Source organism: Salvia hispanica, chromosome 6 (assembly GCF_029641045.1).
Source record: "Salvia hispanica isolate PSC_SH4W2 chromosome 6, Shi_PSC_v1, whole genome shotgun sequence".
Classification (NCBI taxonomy): Eukaryota; Viridiplantae; Streptophyta; class Magnoliopsida; order Lamiales; family Lamiaceae; genus Salvia; species Salvia hispanica.
Window position 1 is genome coordinate 35,419,023 of NC_142697.1, and position 13,603 is coordinate 35,432,625.

At 45.8% G+C, this 13,603-nt stretch overlaps 1 protein-coding gene, 2 long non-coding RNA genes and 1 pseudogene across 3 annotated transcripts; 2 read left to right on the plus strand and 2 right to left on the minus strand.

The window, feature by feature from the left end:
- LOC125206724 (uncharacterized) overlaps positions 1 to 13,603 on the plus strand; it is an 87,638-nt pseudogene that overhangs the window by 16,817 nt on the left and 57,218 nt on the right.
- LOC148923715 (uncharacterized) lies at positions 18 to 1,692 on the minus strand. The gene is made up of 3 exons (XR_016132837.1): positions 1,259 to 1,692; positions 342 to 1,163; positions 18 to 262 (listed from the first exon to the last, which is right to left on the minus strand). It is a non-coding gene; the product is annotated as an uncharacterized LOC148923715 (long non-coding RNA).
- Positions 5,221 to 9,690, plus strand: LOC148923716 (uncharacterized). The gene is made up of 2 exons (XM_089060776.1): positions 5,221 to 7,254; positions 9,616 to 9,690. The coding sequence occupies exons 1-2, from the start codon at positions 5,221 to 5,223 to the stop codon at positions 9,688 to 9,690; spliced, it is 2,109 nt and encodes a 702-aa protein (XP_088916902.1).
- LOC148923717 (uncharacterized) lies at positions 9,918 to 11,264 on the minus strand. The gene is made up of 3 exons (XR_016132836.1): positions 11,165 to 11,264; positions 10,248 to 11,069; positions 9,918 to 10,168 (listed from the first exon to the last, which is right to left on the minus strand). It is a non-coding gene; the product is annotated as an uncharacterized LOC148923717 (long non-coding RNA).

Sequence of the window (13,603 nt, forward strand, 5' to 3'; positions counted from 1 at the left end):
AGTAAGTGGGCGAGATAAAAATAAAGTGTTTCGAATAGTATTTTCGTGTCCAATAAAATGAACAACTAATAAAGTAGATTACATGGATCAAAGTCCTCAATGAAAGAAAACAAGGAAAAGAAAATGTAAAACTTTGGGGTGCGCTTCGGGCCTCTTTCTCCAGGCCCAAATTAGGGCCCATTCGAGCAGACCCGTCGGCCCAGGCCACGAACCCAGGCCCGCTCGCGGTGCAGTCAGGAAGTAGCCGAGACCTCACTCTCACCTGCGAAATAAAAACAAGCCTTAATGACCATGAGACAAGAGCAATTAATAGAACACTTAGGAAGGGATAGAAAACAAACCCTTCTTTTTCCTTGAAGACCAAAAACTTGCCAAAAAAAGGGGGGATTCCAGCCTGCACACCCTTCATAATGCAGCCCTTGGCACCACATCCCCTGCCTCTCTACAAATCAAACAACCCCAATTAATAACTAGTACTAGGTACCCATAAAAATGCAAGTTTTGCAGCCATGAAGGAGAGACAAGGAGATCACTAAAAGTGAGATTTCTGCAGCATAGCAACAAATGGTACAGCAGCCATTTAAGGCTCAAGAGTACACCACAATCTGCCTATAAAACCCCCTCCACAACACATTCAACCTCCTTTCACCCACACTTTAAATTTTCAGCAAGATAGAGAGTAAAGAGTGGCACATAGCCGAGAGTAACAACAAAGACAGCCACTCCTTCGACTTCTCCAGAGGTAATGCACCTCCACCCCTTTTCTCTCCTTCAAATCAAGTTTCATGTCATCATATAGGAGCTCTATAACTTAGAAGCCTCAATCAACATAAGTAAGATCAGTAAACCCCCCCCAAACCTCCCTTTTCTTCCTTTTTGTTTTTTTTTCAAGCATGTGTATATATAATTGTTAGTAGAATCTGCCCAAGTAACACCAATAAATACACAACAAATTAACATCTCCTTCCACCACTAAGCCATCCTTAACAAAAAGACAAATGCTCCAAAAAACCACTGAATTCATGAAGTAACAGAAGTAAGTAGACACTCTAATGACTGAGCCAACTGGAGAACTTATCTGGAGGAGGTGAATCTGCCGGACTTCAGGCAGCAAGCTTCGGCTCTCCGTTGGACAACCCCACACTCCGAACCGCCACTACAACCTAGCAATTACAAGCTACAAGTTAAAAGCACCAACCTTTAAACAAAAAGAGGGAAAGATGATGAATAATTAAATACTGTAAATAAATTGCCCTACCTTATCTGACGGAATAACGGCGGCGGCGGCGACATACCCGAAAAGGGAAGAGTGCCGGTGGATTCCGCGGCAGTGGCGACCGAGCAAGGGAGGAAGGAGATCGGTCGGGCATGGCGGCGGTGCGCCGCCGCGCTCGCTGCTACAGCGGTGGCATGAGCGGGGCGGAGAGAGAAAGACAGAGAGGAAGACGGAGTCGCGGCGGCGACTAAGGAGCCCCGGTGGCAGAGAGGCGGCGATTTCCGCCGATGGAGAAAGAAAAAGAGATAGAAAGGAACAGAGAGGGGTGGAGCGGCGCCGAGCGTCACCACAGGCGACAGCCCTGCTCGCCGGACGGCCGCGAGGTGGCGGCGACGGATGAGGCGGCGACATAGCCGAGAGAGGAGAGGGAGGAGAGTTTAGGGTTTTTGTTGATTTGGGGGAAATGAGGGAGAAAGAGAGAGAGAGGCCGATGGATAGGGTAGGGAGTAATTGGGCCTCCCTTATTTTTATTTGGTTGGGCCTCTCTAGTAATAGATTGGGCCACCAATTAATTAAAGTATGGACTAAGAATTTATTTAAATCATGGGCCTTTATATGTTATGGATTAATTAATAGTCCGCTAATTATTTCCACGAAGATAAGTCTAATTTTTCCGGACCTTAGCTTAAGTGCTCGGATGATTAATTTTAAGAAATTATAATACGCTAACGATGAATAGACCTCGAGCCTAATTTTTAGTACTTAAATAAATGGCTTAGGAGGTAGCACCCTCTAGTAAAGCGAATAAATTTCTCAAATTTAATTAAATCTGCTGATTTAATTAATAATCAAGAATTCTAGAACTCTTCTAGAAATTTTAAAGGAAGAATAAAATGATCATCGCACTTAGGATGCATTCATGTCTAAGCTTAAGGGATACCTCAAAAATCTAATTAAGTATCTTTTATTTCCTAAAGGGACGTCTTCGAACGTCATCTAAGACCGAGATAAGGAAATTCCGGAAGGAGCGTTAGCTTTTGAGGTGGGCATTTCTTTCAAAATGTGATTTCAGTATGAAAATGTGAATCTTTGCTCAAGTATATTGTCATGCCATGTTTTGTTTTATGATTACCTATCTGCTTGGCTATGCCAATTTAGTTAAATCGAATTCGGGTCCCAATAGGGCCGCAAACCCTACTCGGACTAGTGTACACATGAGGGGACCGTGAGCTAACAAAAGGGGTTGGCCGGTCCAGTGACCGTCGTGGAATGTGGCCACATTCCCGGTTCACACAAGGTTCAGATATGGTATATCTATGTTACGTGATTGCGCAATCAAATCTTTACTAAAGGAAAAGTATTTTAGTGACTCGGGTCTTTTAAGTAAAACCCCGTGATCACTCAACTGTGGCATTGACAATTAAAATATAAAACTATTTTGGCAATGTGCCCACTGAGTATATCAAATACTCAGCCCTGCATGTTATTTTCAAATGTGCAGGTTGAACGTGGACGAGCAGGCGAAGGTGTTGGGACAAGCATATTAAATAAGTAGTTAGGTAGCCCAAAGTAGTATGTCTTCATACATGCTATTTTGTCTTGGACTCTTCCGCTGCAAAACCTAGAATTATGTACTAGCAAGCTTTGAACCTAGTCTTGATACTCTGATCACGTTTTGATTATGTACCCATATGCCTTTGATACTTTTGGTGTGAGTGATTTCATCCTTTTTATGTTGTCCCTTGATGTTTGAGATTTGTTTAGTCACGAAATAGCTACGCTCACTAGCACTAGGGAGTTGTGGTCGTGACAGAGTGGTATCAGAGCAACTTCTTTCGCTCTGGACCCAAGAACCTTCTTTCAAGCCTTAGTCTAGAATGATAGTACTAGGATAGAATGTGACTTAAATGGAAAGTTAAAGGACCCAACACCTCGACTCGTCACGTTCAACCGCAGCAAAAGAGGTAAATACCTTTTGTTTCTTGAAAAAAAGTCTTTTTCAAAAAGGGGATAATAATGTTTTAAGTCATAGAAAAACTATGCAATCTCTTTGAAGAAAATGTGTCTTTCATGAAACATTGTGAGTGCTTTTGAACACTAAGTGTAATGTGCTATGCATGACCAGCTATGTGATCTTGGACTTATGGTGATAGTGTTGATAACTCACATCTGGGACTATGCATGCAAACCTAGAGCGCCTAAGGAGGTACATTAGGCTAGAGTATCTATGAACGAATAGTCGTGAATGACAACTCTTACACCGCTTCCAAGAGCGATGAAATCAACGGAAAGATGCAAGATAGGGCGAACCCCTAACTTGTCTTGAAAATAGAACTTTAAATGCGAACTACGGCGTACTGTATTACGACCTTTACGTTTAAAAAGGAGGAAGAACGTCCAAAATTATGAGGGCCCACGTGTCACTCAAAACGAATACTAATACGATCTACCCCTACCAGGGAAAACCCTAACGGTTTATCGATACGACGGCTAGTACTATATATTTCACTATGCATATTACTTCTATACCTTATTCTCTCTTTTCGCGTTCTTGAGAGCCATTCTTTCGTACAGATGGCACGACAGCGCTACACCCATCGTAGGCCGCTCCGAGCTGGCGCGGATTCTGAGGCAGTGGTTCGCTATTTCCGGTCCTACCGCCGCTGCCATGGGGATACGTTGGCGGAGTTCGTGGCACATTACGCAAAGTTATGGGACGAGGCCAACTGTCATGGGGTGAAGCCCTACGAGGGTATCATGAGGCTCGTCGGTTTGTTTCCTGAGGAGTGGCAGAGCTGGATGACGGCCACTGCCGAGTTGTACACGTCGTCCCCGCCTCCCACGTATGAGCCTATCGGGGATATGCCCGGTTTTCTGAGCGCGGTCTCAGCAGGGTGCTTCCACTTCGGTGATGAGCCCCCACCAGAGACGCAGGCGCCCGGAAGCGAGGGATTCCGCAGGATGCCACCCTTGGCCCTCATGCGGGGTGCAGGCAGAGTATTCGAGGAAGGGCAGTCGTCTCGAGCTCCCGCCCGCGAGAGGGGCCGAGTTGAGGTTACGCCCGACTCGAGTGATGAGACCGGGTCTATGGGGAGCAGCGCGGCGGATGAGGATGACGACAAGAACTCAGAGGAGGAGGGCGTAGACGACGATGAGGTTAGTGAGGAGGACTCCGAGGGAGAGGACACGGACGAGGAGCCCGAGGAGGTTTTGGAGTGGAGCGAGATGAGGGAGGATGGTCCCGCTAAGGAGGAGCCACAGATTGGCGGCCTCGCTGTCTTGGGGATGGGGTTCATTCCCCCACCACCGGCCGGACCACCACCAGAGATACCTCCACCTCCAGTGGAGCCCCACCCGGAGACACTACAGCTGTCCCACCACCCGATAGATTTGACCTCTTTCAGCGAGCTGTACCACCGCATATGGCGTATGCGCAGGGAGTTGGCCGCCGGGACCGACATTCCCTTTGCACCAGTGGCAGCCCCAGGGCCACCAGGGCCTGTGGCAGTGCCGGAGCACCCCGAGGAGCCAGTGCCTCCGATCGAGACATCCCATCAGGGGACTAGTCATGGCGACCGGATGTGGATCAGCAGCGACTCTGAGCAGGACTGATTGGGCAGGCCTCAGGCGTGTTTATTGTAGTAGCTTAGCATCATGTTTTCTCTTTCCATGTATCGAACCTTTTTAGGAGCTTCCTTATTTTCCTTATTGTCCTCACATGTATCAGATTTTAAGTCCTTGCTAGAGGCAATTTTTCCCTTAACTTATGACATGTGATGATTCTTGGCTATGTTATTCGATATTTGTTATTTTACTCCTTATGTTCAAAAGAATGGTGCATTTAATGAACCTAATGCTTGCGATCATGACATTCGACGAGTATAAATCCATGTTAACCTTGTTATCTTTAGAACAGAATGCCACCAAGGAGACGTGCCGGACGGCCAAGAAGGAATGACGAGGTGCCACAAAATGTACCACGAGGAAATGGAGCAGTAAGAGGGATGACCCCACCACCTCCTCCGCCGCCTCCACCTCCACAGGAGCGGCGAGTGGAAGAACTCTTCCTAAGACAGAACCCCCCGGTTTTCAATGGTTTAGGGGACCCAGTTGTGGCTGAAAACGGGATACGCGCCATGGAACGTATCTTCAACTTCCTGCACTGCAACGATCAGGAACGCTTGACTTGTGTGACCTTCCAACTGACAGGATCAGCTGATTTCTGGTGGGAGGCACGAAAGAAAATTTTGACCCCGGAACAACTGGCTCAGATGACTTGGGAGGAGTTCAAAACTGGAATGTATGACAAGTACATCCCGAAGAGTTACCGTAAGGCTATGGAAGTGGAATTCTATAATCTGAAACAAGGGCGGATGTCCGTTACTGAGTATGACCGAATGTTCTGTGACATGTCTCGCTATGCACCTGATCAAGTTGATACTGATGAGAGGATGGCTGAGAAGTTTTGTGCCGGTCTGAGGTACGAAATAAAGATGGCCTTGGCAAGCCTTGGAGGGTTGTCGTACCCCGAATCACTGAGTCGAGCCTTGGACATCGAGGCAGCCATGCCCAAAGAGAAGCCAACTGTACTTGTTGCCGCAGCACCACCTCAGCAACAGCAAAACTTCCGAGAGAAAAGGAGGTGGGATGGAGATCGTGCTCCAAATGAAATTAAGAGACCACAACTTGCTCTGAAGCCACCGCAGAATGGTGGAAGGCAAACTGCTCCAAATCAGATGATGGAGTACCGACCTAGAACCCCTCCCTGTGCTAAGTGCTCGAAGAATCATCATGGGGAGTGCAAGGCTGGGACTGATAGGTGCTTCTACTGTGGCAAGGGTGGACATTTCTCCAGGGAATGCCCGGATAGGAACGCTGGAGTCAGAGGGAGACAGAACTATCAAGGGCAGCGTCCACAACTACGGGCACTTCAAGCTGAACCGAAAGGAAAAGCGGCCCTACCCCAAGCTCCACAACACCAGCGGCAGTTACGGCAGAGGCTTCCCACTCAGGCCAGGGCTTTTGCACTGGGACAGAGGCAGCCTAAGACGGAGCCAGGGAACCAGGAGCAGGGCAATCTGGCAGGTATGGGAACTCTCCTCAACATACCTATTGCCATTTTGTTTGATACAGGTGCATCACACTCGTTCATATCAGCACCTTGTGTGGATACCTTAGAACTGCCTACTGATGAAGTAAAACATAAGATGAGGGTGTCCTCACCCGTAGGAGGCCTTATAGACATCACACGAACTTGCTCAAACGTAGAATTCACTATGGGAAACCTTAAGTTAGTGGCTCACAATTTGCATGTGATGTTGATGTGGAGCGTCGACATCATATTGGGAATGGATTGGTTAGCCGAAAACTACGCTACCATTCTTTGTAAGGAAAGACAGATCTCGCTGCAATACCCAGGAAAGGAACCCACAATCTTCCACGGAATCTCCATGAGGCGACGAAAGTCCATAATTTCTGCACTACAAGCAACCACTATGATAAGGAAAGGATACCCTGCATACCTCGTTTACCTGAATGGAGAGGAGAAAGAGGACCGTAAGATTGAAGATGTAGCAGTGGTACGAGAATTTCCAGATGTCTTCCCAGACGCACTACCTGGATTGCCGCCAGACAGGCAATTAGAATTCACAATTGATCTCGAACCAGAATCGGCCCCAGTATCGAAGGCACCATACAGAATGGCGCCTAAAGAGTTAGAAGAACTCAAAATACAGCTACAGGAATTATTAGACCTTGGTTTCATCCGACCTAGTGTGTCACCATGGGGCGCACCAGTGCTCTTCGTGAAGAAGAAGGACGGAACATTGAGAATGTGTATCGACTACCGAGAGTTGAACAAGCTGACACTCAAGAACAAGTACCCTCTACCGAGGATTGACGACCTGTTTGACCAACTTCGAGGGGCCGGTGTATTCTCAAAAATGGACTTGAGATCAGGCTATCACCAACTGAAGGTCCGACATGACGATGTACCCAAGACAGCATTCCGCACCAGATATGGCCATTACGAATTCACAGTAATGCCTTTCGGGCTCACAAATGCCCCGGCAGTGTTCATGGACTTAATGAACCGCGTGTTCCACCCATACTTGGATAAGTTCGTCCTAGTCTTTATAGATGATGTACTCATCTACTCGAAGAACGAGAAGGAACATGAGGAACATCTGAGAACCACCTTAGAGACGTTGAGAGCCGAAAAGCTCTATGCTAAGTTTAGCAAGTGTGAGTTCTGGCTCAACGAGGTGAATTTCCTCGGGCACATAGTAACGGCAGAAGGGATCCGAGTGGACCCTGCAAAAGTGGAAGCAGTACAACGTTGGCAGTCACCAACAACACCTAATGAGATTCGAAGTTTCTTAGGTTTGGCTGGTTATTATCGGAGGTTTATTGAAGGATTTTCAAAAATAGCTCGACCACTGACTCAACAGCTCAAGAAAGGAGCTAAGGTCAATTGGACGCCGAAGTGCGAAGCGAGCTTCCAACTATTAAAAGAAAAGTTGACCACCGCACCAGTCCTAGCCGTGCCAGCACCAGAAGCAGGCTATGTAGTGTACACCGATGCTTCAAAAGTCGGACTTGGATGCGTATTGATGCAGAATGGCAAGGTGATCGCATACGCGTCACGCCAACTCAGGCCACACGAGTTAAACTACCCCACTCATGATCTGGAATTAGCAGCAGTGGTACATGCCCTGAAGATTTGGAGACATCACCTCTACGGAGTTCGATGTGAGATCTTCACGGACCACAAGAGCCTTAAGTACTTTTTCGAGCAGAAGGATTTAAATATGCGACAACGTAGATGGCTCGAATTAGTCAAGGATTATGACTGTGGTATAAATTACCACCCAGGCAAGGCGAATGTAGTGGCAGATGCCTTGAGCAGGAAAACTACACCCCAAGTGTCCACCTTCCTTACACAAAGTGAGGAACTCATACGGGAATTCGCTAAGATGCGATTGGAGGTAGTGAGAGCACCAGAGACGGTGGAAAGTAGAATCGCCACTCTAGTGATTGAGCCAGACTTAAGAGCCAGAATTGTTGAGGCTCAGAGGAGTGATGAAGCATTAGAGAAAATTCGACTTAAAGTGAGGACGGGAAAAGAGGTGAGTTACCGCGAAGAAGCGGATAACGCCCTCACTTTTGAAGGGAGATTATGCGTGCCCAATGACGAGGCTCTCAGAAGTGAGATCATGAGCGAAGCGCATGAGACACCCTACACCGCCCACCCAGGAGGTACGAAAATGTGTCGAGATATGAAGAAGCATTTTTGGTGGGATGGCATGAAGAGGAGCATAGCGTCGTTTGTAGAAAGGTGCCTGGCATGTCAACAAGTGAAGGCTCTACATCAACGACCCTATGGGAAATTGCAACCCCTGGAAATTCCCGAGTGGAAATGGGAGCACATCGCAATGGATTTCGTGACAGGATTGCCAAAGTCACAACGAGGGAATACTGCTATTTGGGTGATTATAGATCGCCTCACCAAGAGCGCCCACTTTGTACCAGTTCGTATCACTTACGGATCGGACAAGTTAGCTCAGATCTATGTGCAAGAGATTATACGGTTACATGGAATACCGGTGACGATCACATCAGACAGGGATCCAAAATTTACTTCCAGATTTTGGATAAGCCTGCAGCAAGAGCTGGGCACTAGATTGAATTTCAGTACTGCATTCCATCCACAGACTGATGGGCAGTCTGAGAGGACAATCCAAACCTTAGAAGATATGTTGAGGGCCGTAGTGCTCGACCACGGAGGAAAATGGGAGCCAGTATTGCCACTTATAGAGTTTGCTTACAACAACAGTTATCAGGCAACCATAAACATGGCCCCATATGAAGCACTGTATGGGAGAAAATGTAGATCACCGCTTTACTGGGATGAGGTCGGTGAGAGAAAGACTCTTGGACCAGATTCAGTGGAGGAAATGATAGAGATCGTCCGCCAAATCCGTGAGAGAATCAAGGAAGCTCAAGACAGGCAGAAGTCTTACACGGATGCTCGCCGAACCGACCTGCAGTTCGAGGCGGGAGATAAAGTTTTTCTAAAAGTGTCTCCGTCTAAAGGGATTACAAGATTCGACGTCAAGGGCAAGCTAAGACCACGTTTCATCGGACCCTACAAAATTTTAGAAGAAGTGGGTCCTGTGGCGTACAGATTGACACTTCCACCGAGTTTCGGGAACGTGCACAATGTTTTTCACGTGTCTCAATTGAGGAAATATGTGTTCGACCCAAAACATATAATCCACCGAGAGGAGATGGTTTTGGAACCAGACTAACGCTATGAAGAGAAGCCATAGGCAATCTTGGATAGGAAGGTCAAGGAATTGAGGAATAAGTCTATTGTAACAGTGAAAGTTTTATGGAAGCATCACGGTTACGAGGAAGCTACGTGGGAATTGGAAGACAAGATGAGGGAAAAGTACCCAGAACTTTTCAAGTGACATAAGCAAATTTCGGGACGAAATTTTCGTTAAGGAGGGTAGAATGTAATACCCGCACCATTAGTTTGCTTTCGATATTTTAATATGGAACTAGATATGTAACGTTCTCTCTTTTCGTGAAGTTTTTTTTTGTGGAAACTCGAGCCTTGGATGAACTTAATCTTTTTAGTTACAAAGTAAAAGCTAAAGAAGTAAGTGGGCGAGTTAAAAATAGACTAAAGATACACTTCAGAAAAATAAAGTGTTTCGAATAGTATTTTCGTGTCCAATAAAATGAACAACTAATAAAGTAGATTACATGGATCAAAGTCCTCAATGAAAGAAAACAAGGAAAAGAAAATGTAAAACTTTGGGGTGCGCTTCGGGCCTCTTTCTCCAGGCCCAAATTAGGGCCCGTTCGAGCAGACCCGTCGGCCCAGGCCACGAACCCAGGCCCGCTCGCGGTGCAGTCAGGAAGTAGCCGAGACCTCACTCTCACCTACGAAATAAAAACAAGCCTTAATGACCATGAGACAAGAGCAATTAATAGAACACTTAGGAAGGGATAGAAAACAAACCCTTCTTTTTCCTTGAAGACCAAAAACTTGCCAAAAAAAGGGGGGATTCCAGCCTGCACACCCTTCATAATGCAGCCCTTGGCACCACATCCCCTGCCTCTCTACAAATCAAACAACCCCAATTAATAACTAGTACTAGGTACCCATAAAAATGCAAGTTTTGCAGCCATGAAGGAGAGACAAGGAGATCACTAAAAGTGAGATTTCTGCAGCATAGCTACAAATGGTACAGCAGCCATTTAAGGCTCAAGAGTACACCACAATCTGCCTATAAAACCCCCTCCACAACACATTCAACCTCCTTTCACCCACACTTCAAATTTTCAGCAAGATAGAGAGTAAAGAGTGGCACATAGCCGAGAGTAACAACAAAGACAGCCACTCCTTCGACTTCTCCAGAGGTAATGCACCTCCACCCCTTTTCTCTCCTTCAAATCAAGTTTCATGTCATCATATAGGAGCTCTATAACTTAGAAGCCTCAATCAACATAAGTAAGATCAGTAAACCCCCCCCAAACCTCCCTTTTCTTCCTTTTTGTTTTTTTTTCAAGCATGTGTATATATAATTGTTAGTAGAATCTGCCCAAGTAACACCAATAAATACACAACAAATTAACATCTCCTTCCACCACTAAGCCATCCTTAACAAAAAGACAAATGCTCCAAAAAACCACTGAATTCATGAAGTAACTGAAGTAAGTAGACACTCTAATGACTGAGCCAACTGGAGAACTTATCTGGAGGAGGTGAATCTGCCGGACTTCCGGCAGCAAGCTTCGGCTCTCCGTTGGACAACCCCACACTCCGAACCGCCACTACAACCTAGCAATTACAAGCTACAAGTTAAAAGCACCAACCTTTAAACAAAAAGAGGGAAAGATGATGAATAATTAAATACTGTAAATAAATTGCCCTACCTTATCTGACGGAATAACGGCGGCGGCGGCGACATACCCGAAAAGGGAAGAGTGCCGGTGGATTCCGCGGCAGTGGCGACCGAGGAAGGGAGGAAGGAGATCGGTCGGGCATGGCGGCGGTGCACCGCCGCGCTCGCTGCTACAGCGGTGGCATGAGCGGGGCGGAGAGAGAAAGACAGAGAGGAAGGCGGAGTCGCGGCGGCGACTGAGGAGCCCCGGTCGCAGAGAGGCGGCGATTTCCGCCGATGGAGAAAGAAAAAGAGATAGAAAGGAACAGAGAGGGGTGGAGCGGCGCCGAGCGTCACCACAGGCGACAGCCCTGCTCGCCGGACGGCCGCGAGGTGGCGGCGACGGATGAGGCGGCGACATAGCCGAGAGAGGAGAGGGAGGAGAGTTTAGGGTTTTTGTTGATTTGGGGGAAATGAGGGAGAAAGAGAGAGAGAGGCCGATGGATAGGGTAGGGAGTAATTGGGCCTCCCTTATTTTTATTTGGTTAGGCGTCTCTAGTAATAGATTGGGCCACCAATTAATTAAAGTATGGACTAAGAATTTATTTAAATCATGGGCCTTTATATGTTATGGATTAATTAATAGTCCGCTAATTATTTCCACGAAGATAAGTCTAATTTTTCCGGACCTTAGCTTAAGTGCTCGGATGATTAATTTTAAGAAATTATAATACGCTAACGATGAATAGACCTCGAGCCTAATTTTTAGTACTTAAATAAATGGCTTAGGAGGTAGCACCCTCTAGTAAAGCGAATAAATTTCTCAAATTTAATTAAATCTGCTGATTTAATTAATAATCAAGAATTCTAGAACTCTTCTAGAAATTTTAAAGGAAGAATAAAATGATCATCGCACTTAGGATGCATTCATGTCTAAGCTTAAGGGATACCTCAAAAATCTAATTAAGTATCTTTTATTTCCTAAAGGGACGTCTTCGAACGTCATCTAAGACCGAGTTAAGGAAATTCCGGAAGGAGCGTTAGCTTTTGAGGTGGGCATTTCTTTCAAAATGTGATTTCAGTATGAAAATGTGAATCTTTGCTCAAGTATATTGTCATGCCATGTTTTGTTTTATGATTACCTATCTGCTTGGCTATGCCAATTTAGTTAAATCGAATTCGGGTCCCAATAGGGCCGCAAACCCTACTCGGACTAGTGTACACATGAGGGGACCGTGAGCTAACAAAAGGGGTTGGCCGGTCCAGTGACCGTCGTGGAATGTGGCCACATTCCCGGTTCACACAAGGTTCAGATTCAGATATGGTATATCTATGTTACGTGATTGCGCAATCAAATCTTTACTAAAGGAAAAGTATTTTAGTGACTCGGGTCTTTTAAGTAAAACCCCGTGATCACTCAACTGTGGCATTGACAATTAAAATATAAAACTATTTTGGCAATGTGCCCACTGAGTATATCAAATACTCAGCCCTGCATGTTATTTTCAAATGTGCAGGTTGAACGTGGACGAGCAGGCGAAGGTGTTGGGACAAGCATATTAAATAAGTAGTTAGGTAGCCCAAAGTAGTATGTCTTCATACGTGCTATTTTGTCTTGGACTCTTCCGCTGCAAAACCTAGAATTATGTACTAGCAAGCTTTGAACCTAGTCTTGATACTCTGATCAGGTTTTGATTATGTACCCATATGCCTTTGATACTTTTGGTTTGAGTGATTTCATCCTTTTTATGTTGTCCCTTGATGTTTGAGATTTGTTTAGTCACGAAATAGCTACGCTCACTAGCACTAGGGAGTTGTGGTCGTGACAGAGTGGTATCAGAGCAACTTCTTTCGCTTTGGACCCAAGAACCTTCTTTCAAGCCTTAGTCTAGAATGATAGTACTAGGATAGAATGTGACTTAAATGGAAAGTTAAAGGACCCAACACCTCGACTCGTCACGTTCAACCGCAGCAAAAGAGGTAAATACCTTTTGTTTCTTGAAAAAAAGTCTTTTTCAAAAAGGGGATAATAATGTTTTAAGTCATAGAAAAACTATGCAATCTCTTTGAAGAAAATGTGTCTTTCATGAAACATTGTGAGTGCTTTTGAACACTAAGTGTAATGTGCTATGCATGACCAGCTATGTGATCTTGGACTTATGGTGATAGTGTTGATAACTCACATCTGGGACTATGCATGCAAACCTAGAGCGCCTAAGGAGGTACATTAGGCTAGAGTATCTATGAACGAATAGTCGTGAATGACAACTCTTACACCGCTTCCAAGAGCGATGAAATCAACGGAAAGATGCAAGATAGGGCGAACCCCTAACTTGTCTTGAAAATAGAACTTTAAATGCGAACTACGGCGTACTGTATTACGACCTTTACGTTTAAAAAGGAGGAAGAACGTCCAAAATTATGAGGGCCCACGTGTCACTCAAAACGAATACTAATACGATCTACCCCTACCAGGGAAAACCCTAACGGT